This window comes from Centroberyx affinis, unplaced genomic scaffold (genome assembly GCF_046629955.1).
Source record: "Centroberyx affinis isolate AG114_WGS23_722 - 3 ecotype Tasmania unplaced genomic scaffold, CSIRO-AGI_Caff_v1 ptg000131l_1, whole genome shotgun sequence".
Lineage (NCBI taxonomy): Eukaryota > Metazoa > Chordata > Actinopteri > Beryciformes > Berycidae > Centroberyx > Centroberyx affinis.
Genome location: NW_027278831.1, coordinates 593,057 through 613,315, shown reverse-complemented (window position 1 = coordinate 613,315; position 20,259 = coordinate 593,057). Strand labels below are relative to the sequence as shown.

Sequence of the window (20,259 nt, the reverse complement as noted above, 5' to 3'; positions counted from 1 at the left end):
AAAGAGGATAATTTCGTAGGCATTAAAGAACCCAAAACTACCTCTTGACACCCCCCCTCCGCCACCACCCTATTTTTTTCCTTTTGTATCGTTGTTGTAAAATCGCTCATCTGATTGCTTTAAAATGTTGCCCATTTCTCATGGCCATCAGATCAACTGAATGGCGTTTGGTCATCTCTTCGTTCATGTTTTAGTCAGGGGATTTATTACAAATGTATGTCGTTTAGTGTATAAACTTACAAATATATGAGAAGTGGCCTACGTGTTGGCCCATGACGATTTCATATAGCTTATTTCATAAAGTTTAAATTGTGCTTTCAATACATTTATTCATGAGAAGAAAAATATCTACAAACGTTTTTCAGTCAATACAATTTTACATTTGCTTCCCCCTCTGAGTTTCCCCTATGTTCTATTGTGTTTGGCCTATATTTTGGTTTATTTTGGTGATTTTTGAGCTGTTGGCTAAAAGTAGATAGCCTAATTGAGAAATTGTCACATATAAGTGATTGACACATATATCTCAGCTGGTGTGCGTGCTCGTAGCTATCCTGTTATTATCAAGCTTCCCTTTCGCTGAATTACTGCATGCTTATTTGTGCTAATTTTGTTCCATCTGCATCAGCTCTTCAGTTTGTAGAAAATGCGCTGCGACTCTGGGCATTGCATGGTGTGTTCATCTATTCTGATCGTTTTGTTTGTTTACACAACATGCAACAACACAGTAAGAATAAAACGGACCGCCCTAGTCTATTCATAAAAATACAACCCTACTTTATAAAGAGTATTATGTGTTGTCATTTTTGTTTTGAAAAATTCTGCCCTGAAAACTCCAAAGATTCAGATGTTGAACCCAACAAAACAAACAGGAAATTTAAATAGACTTTGAATTATCCTAATAGCGAAAACAAAATCGCATTTGTTTGATAAGAACTGAGAACCTACCAGCAGGAGGATATTGGGCAATTAATTTTCTGGATGTGCTATAACAAGGAGCATAAAGAGGGATGAATTCACTCACAACGCCATCTTTAAGTAAAGCGCAGTATGGGTGTTAGGTGTTTTTCATATTTAATAGGCCTATCTGTATTGAAATTCGGTGACCTTAGTGATATTTTTATATTTGTACAGATAAAAACAGAAGCACACATACGTCTCAATCTAATCATCATTTATTTTCTTTTTGATATGGTTTCAATGGCCTGCACTGAGAATAATGAGGCTATGGAATTTGAATAAATACCTTATTATTCACTTAGTCTGCACTATTATGAAACATCATTCTTTTTCTGTTGACACAAATGCTGATAGACCTAAATATTACATCAGCCCTCTCCTATGTATGTAAATGTGTATAATATTAATGCATAGTTTTATGCATATTTATATAGTGTGTAGCTATAGCCTACACGTAAGTTAGTTATAACATCAGTGTAAATCTATATCTAATTATGTGGCTATAGTTGCAGCTATATTTCTAACCTTGGTGGCAAATAGATGACTATTATAATATATAATATAATATATAAGATGTATATAATTATTTTCCTCTATTCGGCCTGTGGTCTCCTGGCAGGCGTTATAAATGCCGAAGATCTCAAACATACGCCACCATCAGACTTTGAGTAAGTTACTGTCATAACTGTTCCAAACTGTGTCCACCCTTCTCACGCATGTATGAAAGCCTTTCTTCACCCTCCCCCTTCTTTAACTATAAGGCAGGCCGGAGCCACACAAACTTTCACTACAGCTGTGCGGAGACACCTCGGTTCTCTGCCTCGTTGCGCTCTCGTCGTCTTTGCAGCCCTGCAGTCTCCCCTGCACCTATGAAGCCTTGGAGTAAACGCTACCAACCCCTCAGTTTGATTCACTTCCTGTAGTCAGACTCCTTCCCAAAAGCGGAGAGAGGGGAAAACGGGGAAAGGAAGAAATCTTTCTGTTCTAAATAAGGCTCTCTGAGGAGCAGCAAGCAACTCCTCGCCTCTTCATATCCTCATAACTTCACGTTTGATAGTTTGCGTGCGCAGCGGGGAGATCGTCCTACAACAGCGTCCGAAAGAGAAAAACATTTGCGTTAAAAACAAAACTGTGCGCCAGTTACACCCGAATCCATGGTACGGATGATACAAGTTTTGACGCTCATCGTTGACTCTTCTGCATGAAAATCTCCCCTGATTCCAGGCGCCGAGTTTGGAGACCCTGTACGCTGTGAGACTCCAGGGGTTCATGTATTGGAAAAATGAGGTTTTGTCCCCTCTTTCAGAGGGAAATAAGATTCTGTCCGAAGGAATTCCCACGAAACAGGTACTAGTGTTTTGGAAACGGCCGACTACGGCCCATAACTTTGTGCGTAAAAAGGTTCCAATTGGACAAGTAGCTACAACACTGAACAGCAGCTCAGGCCTACACTGTTTAGTTTATTACAGTGTAGGATGTAGAATTACCTTTCTATGTTATAATGCAAGGCTGGTGATATGTGGCATAACATAACATAACTGATCCTTACATGGATCAATAAATATCACAATTTAAAAATGCGTCTCAAACAGTTTTGATAGAATTACCAAATTGTCAATCTCCTTTCCTGAACTTTTACATTTATCACTTATGCGTCTCTCTGCTGTTGGTGACAAACGTGCAGTTTATTTCCAGCCTACAGCATCTAGAGTGTTTGTGAGAGTTTTGTTTTGTCTCACTGTGATGTCATAAGAATCACTGCTTGTGTACTGAGATCAGCTGCACGCGCCAGCCGCTGTGAAGAGGCACGCGCCTCTCTGTTATGAATAGCGTGATTTGCGGTCCGCAGCCTCTTGAGCGCTGCCAATTCGCCCGAGAAGAATTAGATTTTAATTACAGCCATTAAAAATCAAATTTGCAATTCTTTGGGTGACCCGTTGCCTTTTTCTGATTGACAGTTGAAATTGACACTCCGGGTCCCTCTTATCCGCAGCGTTTCAAGCTATTTGTAATTGCAGGTAGTTTTTTCCACTCTCGTGTCCTGGATTGCGAAGAAAATACTATTATTCTGAGAGGCATGGGTTAAGGGCAGGGAAAAATCAATCCAAATTGAAATAGCTTCATTAAAATGTGGCTTTTGTTGCGGGGGCCCTTATATCACAGGTTTAACCGGGGTTTATTGTTAGGACCACTTTATATAGGAGTAGCCTTGAAGAGCTGTCTGCAAATGTCTCCTGAGGATTTCCCAGCTGAGGATGAGACGGGGAAAGTGATGAAGACTTGCCGTTTACTGAACATTGTCTTATAGGTGATCTCTACCGAGCAACAGAATACACCGGGAGCCTCGCGCTGTGTGGACACTAAACACATGCCAATGGTGAGAGGTTTGCCTTTTTATGTTTTTAAAAGATCCGGATAATTCCTCAATGCACAATTGCGCGCAGTAATTCATATACGGCATCCAGTGCATGTGCAGCAAATAGATTAGTTGTGATTGTTCATATCAAATATTTTTTTAATGTGTGATTCATGTGCGCATCGCAACATGAATATGGCGGCATGTGCGAAACTGGCACTCCGGGAACATGGAGCAGGCTGTCTGTGGCTTTGGGTTTCAAAACTGACCTAAATCATGAATTGTGGAAACATTTACAGTCTCATTCGGACGGAGAATCCCAGCGGTCCAACATGGAGCGGGAGGACACCCGCTCGTCTCCGAGTCCCCCGTCCACCCCGTCCGTGTGTTCACCGACCTCCACTGCCAGCTCGGTGCCGTCCACCGGGAAGAATATGTGCGCCAGCTGCGGTCTGGAGATTCTGGACAGATACTTGCTCAAGGTGAGACGGATAACCAGACACTGAGCCTATCAGGCAAAATACAACTGACCATCTGCTCCAGCGAGAAGTGATTTGCTTGTTTGTTTGTTTTTACACTGGCATCAACATAGTTCGAGACAACAAATAGGCTAGCATGTCTGCTCAAGATGAGCAAAACCAAGTGTATGAGCGTGACATATGTGTTATTGACCATGGTCCTGTTTTGGTTTGCATGGATTGGCCTGCTGTGTTTCTGCTCTGATGTACTGGAATGAACACAGGCCTGCACAACTTTAGGCGTTCTCCTTTTTGGCTTTACCCTCTGCCAGGACAACCAAACATTAGGCACAAATTACATTACAAATTGTTATCCACCTAGGCTGAGAACACGGAAAATCTCCATAACAAATGAGTTGCCTATAACTGTCTAAAGCATAATATTGCCTAAACTTATATACATGTAACTATAGTTCTAACATAGGCCTATAGTCGGCTATAATACATATGATACATAGTAAACTATAAATGGGCAATGGAATAAATAATCTAAATGCCTGTTCCAAACCTTAACTGAATTTCCACCATAAAATATAAAAACAGATAAAGGGACGGATGAGGTTTGGCAGAGCTCAGACACAATATAGTTGTTATGGTTTTTACTGTCTTCTAACTTCAGTGTCAAAACTACGCCCTGTCTTGTCGCGTGCGCTCGCGTGCTCCCAACCAAAACAGTCTCACTCGCGCACAACTGGGTGTGTTTGTCAGGAAGTGTGAAGATCATTAGTTCATTATCTGACTCTATTTGTTTGGAGTCTGCTCTGTAAAGCGTACAGGACAGGAATTTGGAAAACTCTGGTAGTAGGGACCATAGGGACAAGAGTCGCTGTGACAAGTATTTTATTAAAAGATTTAATTAAAGGCAATACTAATATTTATGAAAAGACTGAATATTTTGGAAGATAAAATTTTATAAGATTGATACGACTTTTCTTTCGCGTTATATTAGAAATATTAGGAAATTATCAGAATCTATATAGCCTATTTGTACGATTTGCATTTATCTGTTTAAACCTTACATTAAACAAGTACACGTTTTTTCCCAAAACATGTTTTGGACAAATAACAATAGGTTATTTATTTGTAAATACTAAACTTATATAAATAAGTAAATAAATTAATAATTGCATAGTCTAAATGCATGCATGGCCTACATTATAAAATGGCAGGCCTATGAAAGGTTATGTAATTTAATTTTATAAATCTAGGCTATAATGACCTAGACTATAATGCCAAGAACCGGCTAATTTTTATTTTTTATTGCACTGTTTTAACAATAATTATTCTTCATTCTTGCCTTGAAATGTCGAGCAAATTTCTCATTGGCCGATGCTGTTGATTTTTGTTAACACTTGAGCAAGTGGCTAAATAAATTTATATTGGCCTGAAAAATAAATAATTTTAGCCTAATAATTAACACATTAAATTAAGCATTGTAGGCACGGTATTTTAATTTGTCATCATTTTAGGACAATATTTCAGAATATATTTATGAGCAATTTAATGAGTAGGCCTATCATTATGGCCATAATATACAAACAAATAACATAACACCATCACAAAAACAAAATCACAAAAAAACTAGTCTCATATTAAGATGAACACAAATACTAACGGGATGTTGTTTAGATCTTTCCTAATAATCCGTGCATTCATAACGCATTTTGTGAGATAACCTTGATGATCTCTCGCCATGAACTATTAATTTTAAAAATAGTTTGGGGACAACATATTGAGGCAACGAGATCGCTTGTTTGTAAACCTTAAAGCCGACTTCATCATTACACTTTGGTCACTTGTAATCCAAGATTATCCATTAATTTGCCAATAGGCTATCATCACAGGATTTCGCTCTTTAAGGAAATAATTCCCTCATTGCCCTAAAATGTTAGTAGTTGTAGTTTCGTGAATGTAGCAAGGCCTGCAGATTATTATTATTATTATTATTATTATTAAGTTTTAAGTAACGGTATATACCTATAGCTTTTGAATATATTTCTTGTGTATTTAAGAAGATACGCCTAGGCTATTTAAGAAGATATTACGAAGAAGAATATATAGGCCTATTTATTTCTTAATATTATTACTGTAGGCGTATAAGCAATTTATCTACTGCCTAACAACGATTACCTATTATCCCTAACAAAAAATAATCCTATAATATTTTTTAAGAGTGATACTACACCATTCCCTCAGCAAAACTATTAAAAAACGATTCTATAGCCTGCTACAGTAATGCTATAGTGACGCCATATAGGAGATTAAAACATAATACAAAGTACGATAACGTCACTATAAAGTCACCATTGAGTACCACAGATACACTATAAGTCCCTATGATTAGTAGATAGGAATTTTATAGTGATAGTAGGCTATAGCCTATAGGTACAAATACCATGAAGTAAGGTCGCTATGAACTCACTATTGACCATAGACACACCATTAGTCCATATATGATTAGTATAGGAATACTATAGTGACATCATAGTAGATAAAATACCATAAAGTATTACAGGGTCTCTATAGACTCACTATCTAACTACCACAGACACTCTGAGTCCCTGTAGGAATATTATGGCGACTTTTCACTTCAGAATAATATTTGACATGAATGGCGTCTCTTTGCAGGTGAACAACTTGATCTGGCACGTGCGCTGTCTGGAGTGTTCTGTTTGTAGAACGTCACTGCGTCAGCACAGCAGCTGCTACATCAAAAACAAAGAGATCTTCTGTAAAATGGATTATTTCAGGTAGGGTAAGTTTATGACTGTGTTTTCAAAGTACCACATCCACTCGTGCGACATGCAGGCCTCTTTCCCTCTTTCCCTCTCGCCATCGCTCGCTCTCTCTCTCTCTCTCTCTCTCTCTCTCTCTCTCTCTCTCTCTCTCTCTCTCTCCTTCTCTGTCTTCCACACACAGGTAGGATACGTCTTCCACTGTTTTAAAAATACCACATACACCCACACTCTCAAGCTCGTGCAGTATGGTCTCTCTCTCTCTCTCTCTCTCTCTCTCTCTCTCTCTCTCTCTCTCTCTCTCTCTCTCTCTCTCTCTCTCTCTCTCACACACACACACACACACACACACACACACACACACGCTGTGCAGTTTATAGCCTTTGAGATTGATGCGGGCTGCCTCATGTGCTTCTAAAAGACCTTTTCAAAAGTCTGAAAGTCTGTCTGAAAGTCTGTAACAAAATAACAGCCTTTAACTATAGTGAGGAGCTGAAAGATAACCACTTTGTTATGGCTATCCAAACACAACCTCTCCAGTCTGAAAAAGCAGGAATATTAAGCCTTTATTATGTAGTCTAGTCTACTTTACGGGAGGAATTTTTCAGAGTTTTTGGGCGTGAGTCTAAAAGCTAGGCTATTTGATATCATTTCATTTTGCATATTTTTTGCGGAGACGTGTTTTTGACCAAGGGGTTTTCCCCATTGGTAACATCTGTCATCTAAATGGAATTAGCTGCTTAGACTTTATCAGAAATTATAAATGGCTGATTCAAAACTCTGTGCGGCTATTTTATTTGATCAAATTTCCCGGGGTCAGAGATCATAAGATACACTAAACCTGGGGCTGTTTTTACTTTGACCTCTATAGAACGATACAGCTCTTTCGTTTTGATGCTTATTTTACTTCCCTTAAACAATTTTGGTAAAGCCTATGTGCGGTCCTTATTTGGCTGCAGGACTGTCCCATATCTCTCAGTATGAACTGGTCAGTGTTGCTTCGTTTCATCCCAGGCGTCAGAGCGACATGACGGCGGTCTTGTTGCAGCTGGAAGGCCAGCATTGTTTTAGGAACCGCTGGGTTTCTGCGTTAGGACCAGCAATCTGAAGTGACGCTTCACGTGATAGTCTGTCAAAGCCAAGCTCATCACCCGCCCGCGCACGCTCTCATGCTCTTACACACGCACGCACACACACACACACACACACACACACACACACACACACACACACACACACACACACACACACACACACACACACACAGCAGCTATTGAAGCCGTTAACTTATCAACACACACTTATGTACCACGTGCCACGAAGCGCACAGATTCCTCTTTATCAGCTCGAGAGGCAGATGAAACAAACGGAAGTCACCGGAAATGTCAGAGAGTTTGAGAGTGTAGCCGTCTCAGTTTGATTGGACAATAGGCAACCACAGCGTTACAGGACAATGCAGAACTGCAGTACAACCAAAACAGGGAAAAAAATGCCTTTGTGTCTAGGCATATACTCTATTCTTTTCTACTGTATTTACAAGAATGAGTTGAAGACGAGATGGTGTAGGCTATGATACTGCCACAATATCCCCCTATAATTTCCACAAATTAAAATTCTGCCATAATTTGAAAAAACAATCCCATATCCATATTTTGACTACCCTTTTCTATTCAAAATAGTATGTCCGTGATTCATTTTGGAAAAAAAAAGAAAAAAATACGTTTTTTTCTTCTAAATTGAACAAAATGAATGAAACGAAATCTAAAATTAATTGTACCATCAAAAATAAATAAAATAAATAATCAAATAAACAATTTAACACCAATCTTATGACACTTTTGCTATCTATCTATCTATCTATCTATCTATCTATCTATCTATCTATCTATCTATCTATCAAATACATTAAATGTGTGACAGGCTATTGGTCAGAAAACAACCTCTATAATGTAGTCTTTTTAGTTTTGTTTAATTTTTGTCGACATAACATTTCTGTCAAGCAGATAGAAAGGCATACTTACAGAGACAGATAAACAACAGCAGATAGAAGTCATACAGACAGACAGACAGACAGACAGACAGACAGACAGACAGGCAGACAGGCAGGGAACAATGTAATGTCATGTTTTCATCCTGGGAACTTTCCTGGAGGCAGAGCTCACCATTTAATGTGTTACAGTTGATGAGTTGAAATGGCTGCTGAGAGGGAGAGAGAGAGAGAGAGAGAGAGAGAAAGGGACAGAGAGAGAGACTAACTGTTTATCCTGACTAATAGACAATGTGGATATAATTCAGAGAATTTACTTCCAAGCACGCCAATAGATTGTATCAGTAACTAACCAGGCAGTTCACAACGCCTTATAATGTTTTTGCCATGCAGGCAGAAGCAAGGTGTGTGTGTGTGCATGTCTGTGTTTGTGTGTGTGTGTGTGTGTTTGTGTGTGCATGTGTGCACACACATACTTGTATCTGCATGTAGTAAAGGTAGGATAAGGCAGTTGGTCGGTGTGTATTAAATTTGTATAGTACATATAGTTTGTGTGCCTGTTTGTGTCTTTACAAGTGCTTGGAAATTTGATCAGGAGTGTGTGTGTGTGTGTATGTGTGTGTGTATGTGAGTGTGTGTGTGTGTGTGTGTGTGGTACTTGAGGTTAAATGGGGTTCACACTAGAAACAGTGTAGTAAAATTCTGTTCAGTAGCCTGGAGCTGGTGTATATTTGTATATGTGTATGTTGGTGCGCATGCCCGTTTGTGCATATGTGTGTGTGTGCGTGTGTGTGTGTGTGTGTGTGTGTGTGTGTGTGTGTGTGTGTGTGTGTGTGTGCACGTGTGAGTGCTTAGAGCTGTGAGTGAGCTATGGTGTTTGTCTGATTGAAACCTAATACCAAGCCACCGCTCTGAGGTTTATAATCACCAGCAATTAGTTGTCCTCCACCCCAGACCCTCAGGCCTCCAGACCAGCAATTAGACTGCCCCGAGTGCCTGGTCAGCATGTTTCTGATCTGAATGTGATTCCTGTCCAAACTTAAAAACTAAACACACAGACACAGATACATGCGCACACACATATGCACATATACACACAGAGACTCACACAAATCCTACAAGCATGAATACGCAACACAACACACACAGAAACACCGTCACACACACACACACACACACACACACACACAAACCGAGATCTCTGTTTATTTACCCATGTCCAGCAGCTGCCAATCATTTTGCTAAGTTTTTTTCACAAAATGGAAATTTTTGTGTGTGTTCTGCCACATCATAATAATATTTTACCTGACCCATTTCCATGTAAATGCACCCTCACTATTTACCCCTCCTGCCCTGAATACTGGTCTCTGGGCTTGGAGCGCTAATTAAACATGCAGTGTAGAATTCAAATATTTCAAAGCTTTAGACCTGCAAAAACAGTAATCAATGGAGTACAGATGAAGCATGGCATAGAGTCCCATATTTTATATTCATCCCCCAGAGGAACTGTTAGTTTCTGCAATACCAAGAGAGAAAAAATGAAAGGTTGGGGGACATCTCCAGTACAAATATACTGTAATTAGTTACAATGCAGTAATACTGTGACTAGAAGCTTACCTAAATATGCAAGCTGTGTTTGCACTGGTCACCTTGATCCACCTGGATAGGGATTTGAAGTTTAACATGATTTTCCAATGGTTCATAGTTTGCAGATTACTCATACTTCATATAGTGGCAACCACTGTAGACGTGCTTCACTTCAACCTGCATGTAGCAGTGATACACCTGAGCTTTTGTTGTCCTAATAGATTTTGAAAGGTAGGATAGGACAGGCTGATGGAAAACAATGTTTTTGTAATTTTTGTTTCCCGCCATAATTCAAATTACAGGTCCATTGTGCTCCAGTGTTTATAAACAGTATGAATGCAAATGCAAAAAAGAAAAAAAACGAGCACAATGTCACATTTCAAACTCATGTAGCTGTCATAGTACCAGTCATTGTATCATGACCTCAGACATCTGTATTAGCCATCTTGGGCCTTCTAGTTGCTTTTGTTAAAAATATTTAGATTTTCTGATTAATTTTATGTCCCTGCAGATTGTTTTTTACGCATAGAAGTTTCATACATCAAAACTTTAATCCATCCACACAAGACATTACACTAGACATTTCACCTGATCATTTCAGAGGTTCAGAGACCAAACATTGCGAGACAAGATGGCAACACATTTACACAACACAGCATATCACACAGTTTGGTGGAACTATCCAGCAGCCTTCTCTTTCCCCAACCCATTGCCTAAACCACACCTCCAAATGTAGATGTAGTCAAACTGTGCTCTGTTATGAATTCTTGGCCTTCCACTAGCTTTTTTAGCTTTTTTTTTTTTAATGATCATTTTTTATGGCATTTCTGTTTTATTAAATGGCAGATACTGGAGAGTCGCTCTAAAGATAGGAGTGACAAAGAAAATGATATACTGTCATGACTAGACAGATTGTGCGTTATATTTGGCATGTCCCCTTTCCTCCAGCATTAGTTAAAATGTTCATACTCCATTTTGATTTTTGATGTGATAGTGGATTTGGGTTTGATTTAAACTAGGTCAGACTACTAGACATATTGCGAGCTAAGAGCTGGACCTTCCACTAAATTTGGCTAAAATCTCTGGAGAAATTTCCTCATTTACATAATCATATTCCAATGTTTAGATTAGATTTGGCTGGGAGTCACTCTGGAAAATGAGAAAATATTTTAGAAATCCTGCAGTACCAATGAAGCTTAGCTGCAGGGTCGATGCTTCTACAATGGTTACCTCTGTAAATGTAAACTGTAATCTGGGTTTAGGCCAGATTTAAACCGGGCTAAACACCACTATGAGTCTAGATCCTCTGGGTTCGCTTCAAACCTCTGGAGATATTCCCTCATCTGTGTCAGCCTCTCATCTGGCTTTGGACTGACAGCTGCTTTAATGGGGCGTAATAGCAGGAAATCAGAGTGGGTTCCCCCCCCCCCCCCCCATATACGTGTGTGTGTGTGTGTACTTGGTGGGGGGAGGAAGGTGGAGTGTGTATGAGTGTGCCGTGATGGGGGCACAGGACAGAGCCAGTGCTGTGCCTCAAAAACCCATGTCAGGCCCCAGGGGCTTGCTCTTACACACACACACACACGCAAACCATTTCTTTATCACCCCCCCCCCCCCTCCCCTCCCTCACCTCACCCTGTAGAAACATCATCCCTGCTGGCTGTCCGTGAGCTGCGGGCCACACAGTTAGTTGCAGCGCTGCACTAATCAGGGGGCACCCTGGGATTCTGACACTGTAACCAGAGTCCGCACAGGGAACTTTGTGGGCGAGATGTGTGTGTGTGTGCGCGCATGTGTGTATGTGTGCGCATGCATGTTTGTCTGTCTGTGTGTGTGTGTGTGTGTGTGTGTGTGTGTATGTGCGCGTGCCTGTGTTATGATATCAAGTATTCATCAACCCACCTCTGGTTAGCTGATTAGGTCTCCATGGCAACGATGACAAGCAAACCCGGAGTGGAACCGGTACAGAGCAAATTTTTTTTTTTTGTGTGTGTGAACTGAATGGGTTATAAATTGTAATAAGACATCTGTCGAACAATGCTGCAAATTTGCTCAGTCAAAGCATTGAAATAGATGTTTCACTTTAGAGAGCAGATTGGCTATTACAAAGAAAATGTGCCATATTCAACATTACTGCAGCGTATGCGAATGCGTTAATACCCGCTCAAAGAATGGAGAATTGAAATTCCAATAATTCCAAGGTTCCCTTTGTGCAGTATAATTACATAAAAGTATGGTAATATGTTAAATCTGTTGAGGAAATTGTCTTGAAAGAAACAGGATTAGTTCTCCCTCTCTCCCATTTTACACTGCAGGCCTACTGAGAACATCCTGCCTCAAAACCACAGTCAAACAAGAACTCTCTCAGGACAAATTCAACAGAGATTAGTGTATTCTCATAGCATATCAGAATTAATCCAAAAAACGTATATCTCCTCAAGCCTCTCTTTCAGCAGCAGGTGAATTACTGCAAAAAAAAAGAGTAAAGATTAGAAGAAAGAAGAGGAGAAAAGAGGAGAGGTCTGGGGGAAAGGGAGTTTTGTGGTATAGGATTTTCCTCCAGTGAGTAATATAGGGGCCGTAAGGATTGACATGATTCCAAAATAAACAGCAGGTTTTTTGGTACAAAGACATAATGAGATACAAAAAGAGAGGGGTGGAAGGAGGGAGGGGTAAAAAAAAAAAAGGGGGATGAAGGAGGGGTCAAAAAAAGGGATGTGATTTGCTCCTTTTCTGGGTTCTGTCTCCGAGCTTGAAACTGACAAGCTGTCATGCTAGATTAGCCGGAATGTTCCACAATGTTTTTCTCTTTACTGTAGAAACGGCCAGGGATTCTCCGTAACAATCTGAAACGATACATACATACATGCAGTAAGCCATGGAGTCGATTTGTCTCCGGAATGGCTTTATTGGGTTATAGGAGATTTTTGGTTAAGTTCAACATATTTGTGATAACTTAAGCTCTCCGCAAGTGCTGTGCTAGCCAATGTTATTTCAAGGTCTGTGCAAGGACTTTTTCTCATGATGTAGCTGCTAAATGCTAAACTGAATTTGTTTGTTATGGAGGACATCAGGCTATAGGCAAAAGATGCAGAAACGAATTTACCCCTTGGGTGTGTGAACGCAGTGTTTTTATTTGTGCGTTGTTGCATTGGTGTATTATAGTTGACTGGACAGTGCTAATCAATTAGAAACTAGTAAGGCAGGAAGCCAGGCAGACATGTGGACTGGTCAAAGAGCAGACCAGTTGGCAGCCAGACAGGCGGACAGACAGACAGACAGGCAGATAGACATGTAGACTGGTGTACAGACAGACAGACTGACTGATAAGAGGCAAGCCAGGAGACACCAGGCAGAGATAGTAGACTTTAAGCAATATGAACTATTAATATTCTCTGCCATACTACCTCATGGAATTGAAACTACGATTCAATTTTCTGGTCGACAAGCTCATATAGCCTACATAAGGAGGGACACAAGCTTGTGAGATGTCAGGGCTACAGTATGCTTTCATCCCAGATAGAGTGGACTGGAGTGCATTGATATGCTGCCAAATCCACTCACTTGGCAACCCCTCGCGCTCTCCTGCATCCCAGTCCTCCTGCTCCCTCTCCCATCAGCGCTCTTCTCTTGGCTTTTTCCCCTCACCCTCACGCATCCCTCACCTCACTACAACCCTCTGCCTCAGCCACTTACCTCCTCACTCCACGTCTATTCACCCCCCTCATCCTGCTTCGTCCCCTCACCAGCTCATGCCTCCTTCATTTCCTTGAATCCCCCCCCCCCCCCCCCCCCCCCCCCCCGTCTCTTGGCACTGAGCTCATGTTTGTGATACTGTGTTTATATGAAGTCTAGGTGTAATGCACTCACCTTCACAAACAGAGCTTGGGCTGGCCATCTGTATTGCTAAAACAGAGAGAATCATAATGTATGGCAGCCATATTGTTATTGAGTGTACCAAGGCAACCATATTGGTTCCACAGTGGTTAAAAGAAACAGCAGCTATTCCAAGGTACTGTGGCCATTTTAGTGTCCAACTTGCCTTTCTATCCCTGCTATCTGCTTTTGGTAAACCCTTGATGTCTGGGCCAGGAAAGTGTCTGTTTTATAGAACAATCAGATCAATGTGGAGCAGTTTCAAAATTGAGCTACAACCAGTTGTAAAATATGATGATAGTACTACAGATTGCTCTATTAAACACTGAAGTGCTTAATGGCTTTGACTCTGGTGTAAAATGGGAAATTGGCAAAATGGTCTTCAATTGTATTAAAGCGGTTTGGAGGTTTACTTTGGCGAAATGGAGCTGGTCTGCTCCACAATGCCAACAACACAGTGTTCAGTGAACCCTAACCCTCAGTTAAGGATTACAAAAACTCTCCATTTTCATGCATCTCACACACTGATGTCTGAGTGAGCACGACATTTAGTATAATTAAATCCACAAAACTGTACTACATCTCTGCCTTTATTCTCTGCCTTTATTAAGTTAAACTTCATTTTAGTAGAACATGTTCATTTCTAACATGAATACCTTGATATGAGCTCATGAGCAATTGTCGTACAGCATTTCCTGACCCAACAATCCACAGTTGTCACTGGTGTCCCTGTTGTTGCCTTGCCTCTATCCTTCTGTACCCCTCTATCCATTTATCTCTCACCCTCCCTCTCTACCCCTCAACCCCCACCGCACACACCCACCCACCCATCCAGAACAGTAAGTCAGGTGGTTTAGGTTTATATGCTGCCTGACCTCACTGTTGCTATCAGTTACAGCGGGGCGATCTACAGTGATGTCATGCGAGTCTGTCTTCGTCTTCCACTGTGTGCAAAACCGCCATGCTTTATGTGTTTGTTGGTTGTGTGTGCATGTGTGTGTGTGTGTGTGTGTGTGTGTGTGTGTGTCAGGGCCTTCATGCATCAGCCAGGAAATTGCAGGTGTTGGTTTGTTTGCATTCAAGGCTCAGCTTGCAGCCGCAGTCAGGAGTTTTTCTGAAGGCCATATCCTTCTCCAAGGTTTCTTCCTCAAGCCCTTTGAGTTCATACTCAGCATAGGTAGTCTGCCAAGGCTTCAAGTTAAAAACACTTCTTTTCAAGTTCAGAGAAAAGGGCCTCTCTTTCCTCAAAAGTGTGTGTGTGTGTGTATGATTCTATGTCTGTGTTGTCTGGCAGTGGGCTCGAGATGAGATTGAACAGATCATCAACCACTGTGGTTTTCTCCTCTGAAATACTGCTGTTAAGATTCTTACCCCAGCTACAAACCACTGACTCCTCATTCTGTCTCTCTCTCTCGCTCCCCCTGCCTCTGTTGTTCTCTCTTTCTCTATCTCACAGTAGGTTTGGTACTAAGTGTGCCCGCTGCGGTCGGCAGATATACGCCAGCGACTGGGTGCGTCGGGCAAGGGGCAATGCGTACCACTTGGCATGTTTTGCCTGCTACTCTTGTAAGAGGCAGCTGTCCACGGGAGAGGAGTTTGGCTTGGTGGAGGAGAAGGTCCTGTGTAGGATCCACTATGACACCATGGTGGAGAACCTCAAACGAGCTGCTGAGAGCGGTGAGTAGCGGTTCTGGTTTGTTTGCTCTGGTGGTTCTTGGTGGTTCTCAAAAGTCTTGGACACAGGGAAGAGGCGCTGCATGGGTCTGATATATGTAGACAGGTGCTCTTTGGTAGATGGTGGCTTTCCATGAATATAAAAACACGTATGGATGTTTCACTTGCTAGCAGACAGATGAATGTCGTGAAAGGCAGTGATCCAAAAGAGAACCAAGGTACTCCGTTAGGTCGGTACACGTTGGTCCTTTTTTATTGTCTTGAGGCCCATGATTTAACAAAATATTATTAGATTTTTTCACCTTAAGATGGAGTCCCTTGGTTCTCTTTTGGATCACTGCCTTTCATGACATTCATCTATCAACTAGCAAGTGAAACATCCAAAAGTGTTTTTGTATTTTTACCTGAAAATGTATTTGTGCATTTGAATATATTTCATATTATCTTGTGACCACCTCCAAAATCATCTTCTGGCCAATACATTTCTGATTACTGCTTGGTTCTGCTGGGTGCCCACATGACAAGAGTATGAACAGGTCATGTTGATTGAGCCCACGACTAGACTGTATTTCTCGAATTTGGGTCTTTCTGTGATACAGTGTGCAGTAGTTCAGATGTCAAATTTGAGTTTATTTGCGAACGTCTCCTGCAATAATTTTAAGTCTCTTCTCTTCGCCTTATCTTGCCACTCACCTGCCTCTCATATATCTCTCTGCCATCGTCTCTTCCAGGCAGCGGTATCACTTTAGAAGGAGCAGTTCCAACAGAACAAGACAGCCAACCCAAACCTGCCAAAAGGGCACGAACCTCATTTACTGCAGAACAACTACAGGTCAGACACACACACACACACACACACACACGCTTGTTCCTTGTTCCTCTTTCCTGGTCAAAACACATTTCATCTGCGTAGCCTTCTCTTCAGCTGAATTTCTTCAGATTCAAACCACCACATTTTTACCGGAAATATTTCATGGTATCTGTCATAAACTGAGTTCAGCAGAATCCGATTTCACGCCAATGTCTCGTCTCTGTGCAGATCATGCAGGCACAGTTTGCCCAGGACAACAATCCAGATGCCCAGACGCTGCAGAAGCTAGCTGACATGACAGGCCTTAGCAGGAGAGTTATACAGGTCAGTACACAGCCATCCACACACTCCTGGTACTCATGAATCTGCTTACGTTATGGTGCTGGTGAAGTATATGGAGTAATGAGAATTAGACTAAACAGTTACTGAATTACAGCAACATACAATTACCTACTACTTGATCCAGACATATAATTAATAAAGACATGACTGTGGGAAATGGCTGTTTTATGATTGCATTTTTAGATTTTTTTTCATCTGAATAATAATAAAACCAAAATGTTTAGATATTTATGCTCTAATTAAACATTTTATCTGTGTTTTACTGTCATCTATGAATTGTTGTTTTTTTAAGCATATATGCGAAATAAATCTACATATTCTATTCAAGAATATAGCTACATGATGTCTGGTTACATTGCATCTTCATAGGTGTGGTTTCAAAACTGCAGAGCAAGACACAAAAAGCACACGCCCCAGCACAGTGGGGCTCCCCAAGGTCATCCCCAGTCCCGGATACCCTCCTCCCTGCCAGATGAGCTGCATTACTCCCCCTTCGGCAGTCCAGAGAGAGCGCGCATGGTGGCCCTGCACGGGTACCGGGTACATCGACAGTGAGTGGTAGTTTACTTCTGTGTGGTGAAAAGGATCGCAAACATCTCAGCTGAATCTCTAACTGAATCATGAATTAGCATGCTACAACGTATTATCCCAGTTTAGATGATTACTGACTATTAGACACTTTTTCGGTCATTGTTTTTGTGTGCTGTTATGCTACAATATTTAAAACTGAGTCTCCTCTTGTAAACGACTCCCTTCTGTCCCCACTTCTCTAGGTCATCCCTTCTCCGTGTTGACTTCGCAGAGTCTCCCGCACCAGGCCATGTCGCTGCCGCAGCTCCCCCTCAGCCGCTAGCGCCCCCACCACCACCACCATCGCCCTGGTGACCCCTAACCTCTGGAGCGTAACCCTTGACCTCCCATCACTGACGTCCGCCAACCTGACCCACAGCTCAAATAGGAGTCAACTCGGGGAAAAACACAAAATCTTACCCCTGGAGCCCTCACCACTCTGGAGAGAAAGAGAAAGAAATGGAAGAAAGTGGGAAAAAAAAGAAAAAGATACAGCCGTCATTGTGTTTTTTTTTTGTTTTTTTTTTTGAACAGGAATATCTCACCTGCAGCCAGTCTGTCAAAAATGATTGTGAAGCGTTTATCATTAGCAGGAATCCATTGACTGCCCACTAGTAGTTTACTCTACCTAAGGACCCATTTTTCTCCATGTGTACAGCGTCCTCCTCTCTGCTCGTCTGCCCTCTGATCTGTTGTTACTTGAAGGGGGAGGGAGATTTGAAGGGATGAAACTGACCGAGGAAGCAGGATTGATGCCTCTTGAGATCTGGAGATAAATAGAGTGGGGAAAATTTAAAAGGAGCTGCCGTTGTGTCCCAGGGGCCAGGCACACACAGCAGACCACATTAGAGGTAAGACACCTCCCTCTTTTCTCTCTAAACAACCATGAAGGAAAACTAAATGTAAACTAAATACGCTGACTGTTGGAAATTTTTCCTGAGGTATTGAAGAGTGACACTTTATAACATCTCAAAACTCAAAAAAAAGACACACTTCTCAATCACATTTTTTTTTTTTAACAATGAGAATAAATTGTGTGCCTTATCTTTTCAATTGTTAAAAGGAAACATCGTTTACAGCAGTGAATCAATTTGTAAATTAAATTTCTAGTCTATAATGGATTCATCATTGAACAGGATTAAAGTTAAATTTCATTTGGGCGATTATGTTTTGTTTGCATGTGTTTACACTTTCAACTGCTTATCATGAAAGAAACCTCAAAGCACAATTTCTAAGCTTGTGTATCTGTTTAAATTATGACTCTAACATTAGAAGCAGGAACCGACAGTCTCGAGCCACCACAATCCTGTCAACCTAAAGCTGTTTGATTTCTTTTTACCGAGAGAGAAAGACAGGGAAGTCTGACATGAGCATACTGGTCACACTGGCCTAAACTTACAAAGACTGAAGTGTCAGAAGTTACATGTAGAACTTATTTCGTATTTCCAAACAAGTGTATTGTCACTAATTTATGATTTCCTGGGTCGCTTGTCCAGCCTCTGTGTGTGTGTCTTTTGCTCTCTCACTGCAAGAGGGGAAATGGAGTATTGGTACAATATGGACAATATGAAACAGACTGGGGTTGTACATAGTAAGACATGTGTGTTTCTCTGTGTGTGTATGTGTGTGTATTGGCAGGGGTAGAGAGTGTGCATCTGTATTTTAGTGCCATGGCCATTGTGTGAAGAACAGGATCCAACAAGACCTCAATGTCCTTGTATTTATTGAGATGGTTAATCCCTGTAAAGCACTTTTTTTCCCCCTCTGAAATTGTTTTGTTTTATTAAAAAAACATGAAATGAAAACAAAAGTTTATTTGATAGACTGTGCATCATAAATGTTTTGTGTACTAAAATGCAATAAAATAGAATGTGATATTTTTGTGGTTGGTTTTGGGTCATTTCAAGGATAGATTAGTGAAGCAATAAGTCACTTTTACTTTACCCAAACAACCTGTTTGGCACAAAGCAAAGAAAATTAAGCACAAAATCTAGGCTCACCTCCTGGAAGAGATGTTTTGAGTGGCAAAAAAAGAAAAATAGAAATGTGGTAATCTACATATTCTATGTGGCTTATAATTAAGTGTGATGTTTCTCTGTCTCATATGTGTGTGTGTGTTGGTGCAGCTGTGCTTTCTGATACGTGCTTTGACGTTTTGTTCTTTGGTTATGTGTCCATGTTGGTGCATGTATGTGTTGTGCATAATTGTGTACATGTGTGTGTGTGTGTGTGTGTGTGTGTGCGCGTGTGTGTGTGTATACCCAGCATGATGCAGGAAGTAATCACGGCTCTTGTTGCATTGCCGCTGTGCTCTTCGTGGGTCAGTGTGCAGCCGTGACTGTGGCCTGCTGCACTCTTCTGATCCTTCACATCCATCACACAGATGAAGCCACTCTCAGGGTGCATCATGGGATAGATACCCCGCATACCTGGGCAAATTACTGCAGTGGAATACCTTTTTAAATACTTGAAGAATTGACTTAGATCACATATTTGAAATATTTTTTCTGGTAATATAGGTAAAAGGTCCTAAATGAATAACCATCTATACATGATCCTCACCTGTAGATCTGTACAGTCTACATTACCTGCACATTAAAAACAGGTATTATTTTGAATATTCGAGTATTCTGCTTTGGAGTTGGAGCATGTGTGCATGCATGTGTCATATCCTGTTTACAACAACCTGGATAAGCTCAACCTTTGATTATAAAAATATGAATATGAATATGATAGCTGAGGTATTCCAGTATTGACCCAGATACCGAGGCATGTCAACACCTTATTTTATTTATTGTTGTTTTAGTGTAGACAGTGAATGTTATGTTTCCATGGTAATATTCTGA

At 41.0% G+C, this 20,259-nt stretch overlaps 1 protein-coding gene across 2 annotated transcripts; it reads left to right on the top strand.

The window, feature by feature from the left end:
* The first annotated feature begins 1,823 nt into the window (after positions 1 to 1,823).
* On the top strand, positions 1,824 to 19,253 carry lhx6a (LIM homeobox 6a). Of its 2 annotated transcripts, XM_071530186.1 has the most exons (10): positions 1,824 to 2,304; positions 3,266 to 3,334; positions 3,613 to 3,795; positions 6,460 to 6,581; positions 15,473 to 15,693; positions 16,422 to 16,522; positions 16,730 to 16,825; positions 17,213 to 17,383; positions 17,428 to 17,431; positions 17,617 to 19,253. In XM_071530186.1, the coding sequence occupies exons 1-10, from the start codon at positions 2,227 to 2,229 to the stop codon at positions 17,694 to 17,696; spliced, it is 1,125 nt and encodes a 374-aa protein (XP_071386287.1). In that variant the 5' UTR covers positions 1,824 to 2,226; the 3' UTR covers positions 17,697 to 19,253. The 2 variants fall into 2 exon arrangements, with proteins under 2 accessions (XP_071386287.1, XP_071386293.1); XM_071530192.1 differs by lacking the exons at positions 17,428 to 17,431; positions 17,617 to 19,253 and having other exon boundaries at positions 17,233 to 17,374.
* Positions 19,254 to 20,259: the final 1,006 nt, after the last annotated feature.